Below are 1,685 nucleotides of genomic sequence, written 5' to 3'. Positions count from 1 at the left end.
CACAGCTATCTACTGTTAGAGATTACAGTTTGACTTATCGTGGTAAAACAAAGTGAAAGCATGCTGCAACACACCTTTCTGCCTGTTAGAAATTCAACTGAGGTTTGATTTACATCCTGCGTTTTACAATGATATATAAAAGGCCTTACGCAAACTGTTGGTCGCCATTCGTTTTTCTGCTGCAATTCACTCCGATCCTGTTCTTGTAAAGAATTCATAAACCAACGTAGCGTTACGGATGAGTGAGTGTGACGTATAACGCCAGCTCGTAGATAGTCGAGTAGATGTTCTACTCGTATCGACTTTTTTTAAACACTCGAACATGACTTGTTAATTTAGTTCTTTCTCTCGAGCAGAAAATCTAGTAAAATCTTCATGAAACCCAAACATATCTGTATCAATGGTGGTACATTTAGTGTGTTTAAAATTTTAGATTGCAAACAAATAACAATTTGAAAATATATTGGAAAATAGATGGCGCTCTGAAATATCGATATACAAGGCAGACATGTTCAGGTTGTGACTTGTTGAGTTTTGATAATACAGAGCTGAAAATGCAAAGAACTGCCACTGTTTTAGAACGTGTAGTAGACGACGTTTGAAACCTTATATTAAAACTTTTTTAGTTCGAAACGTTATCCACTAGAACATCCAAATCAGGAGCAATTCACTAAACTTCCCTCTCTACAACATCCACAGTGGGTTTGTTTGTTTGCTCTTATGTATAAAACTACACAATGGATCATATGTGCTGTATCCACCACAGGTATGGAAATCCTGTGCATAAGATTCTAATGAAACAATTTGTTTAAAAAACTTTTTTTTTTTTTCTATATTTCAATTTTTTAGCTAAATAAACAGCGCTGTGATAAGAAATCAGAAAGTGGATACGAATTCAGTGAAGAACATTAAATTGTCTATAGGAAAATATCACTTCTTATCACTAGTCTTATCTCAAATTAGAATGATGCTTATTTGCTTGTTTGTTTTAGCGCAAAGCCACATTGGGCTATGTACTGTGTCAGCCGTGGGAATCGAACTCTGGATTTTAGCGTTTTGAGTCCCTGAACTTACCCCCATCTCACCAGGGGAAGAATTAGAATAATGTCTGAGTTAACTTCGGAAGAAACGTTGCCTAATTTAACCACAGCTTAATCAAATAGGTTTTCTTCTCTCATAAATCACTCATACGTCATGATAAAAGTTTAAAACCTTAATAAACGTTACTTTTGAAGTATAGAAGCTCGTTTATTTTTTGTTTAAGGAAATATATATTTTTGAACTTTCCGATTAGTTTTCTATTGGACAAAATATATACATTTTGAATTTTGAGGAGGGAATTTCATAACTGTGGCATCGTCCTTAAGCTGGAATCCATATCAGTCCTGAAGAGGAATTGTTTCCTTTAGATCGTCTTTACTTTAATACAAGACTCCACTTTCACGTAGGTTATGGCAGGTTACAGATTTAAATGTTCCCATAACGATCGGGCAACATTGACATCTGTTTTTTAAGTTAATTGATTAACTAGTTTGCTTCTTGTTAAGCACAAAGCTACACAATGAGCTACCTGTGCTGTGCCCACCACGGCTATCGAAACCCGATTGTTAGCCTTATAAGTCTGCAGACTTACGGCTGAGCCACTTGGGGGGATATGATTTTTTTTGCAAAACTACAAAGGAGAT

The 1,685-nt window shown here is 35.6% G+C and overlaps 1 protein-coding gene across 1 annotated transcript in view; it reads right to left on the bottom strand.

Annotated features, from left to right (window-relative positions):
* Positions 1–293, bottom strand: part of LOC106459026 (tetraketide alpha-pyrone reductase 2-like) — a gene marked incomplete at its 3' end in the record, with an annotated part of 42,715 nt that extends 42,422 nt beyond the window's left edge. Inside the window, exon 1 of the mRNA XM_022385399.1 lies at positions 150–293. Coding sequence (XP_022241107.1) covers positions 150–168 — 19 coding nt within the window. The remainder of the gene's footprint in view (positions 1–149) is intronic.
* Between the last annotated feature and the right edge of the window lie 1,392 nt (positions 294–1,685).

This window comes from Limulus polyphemus, unplaced genomic scaffold (genome assembly GCF_000517525.1).
Source record: "Limulus polyphemus unplaced genomic scaffold, Limulus_polyphemus-2.1.2 Scaffold548, whole genome shotgun sequence".
Classification (NCBI taxonomy): domain Eukaryota; kingdom Metazoa; phylum Arthropoda; class Merostomata; order Xiphosura; family Limulidae; genus Limulus; species Limulus polyphemus.
This window is presented reverse-complemented; position numbering and strand designations above follow the sequence as displayed.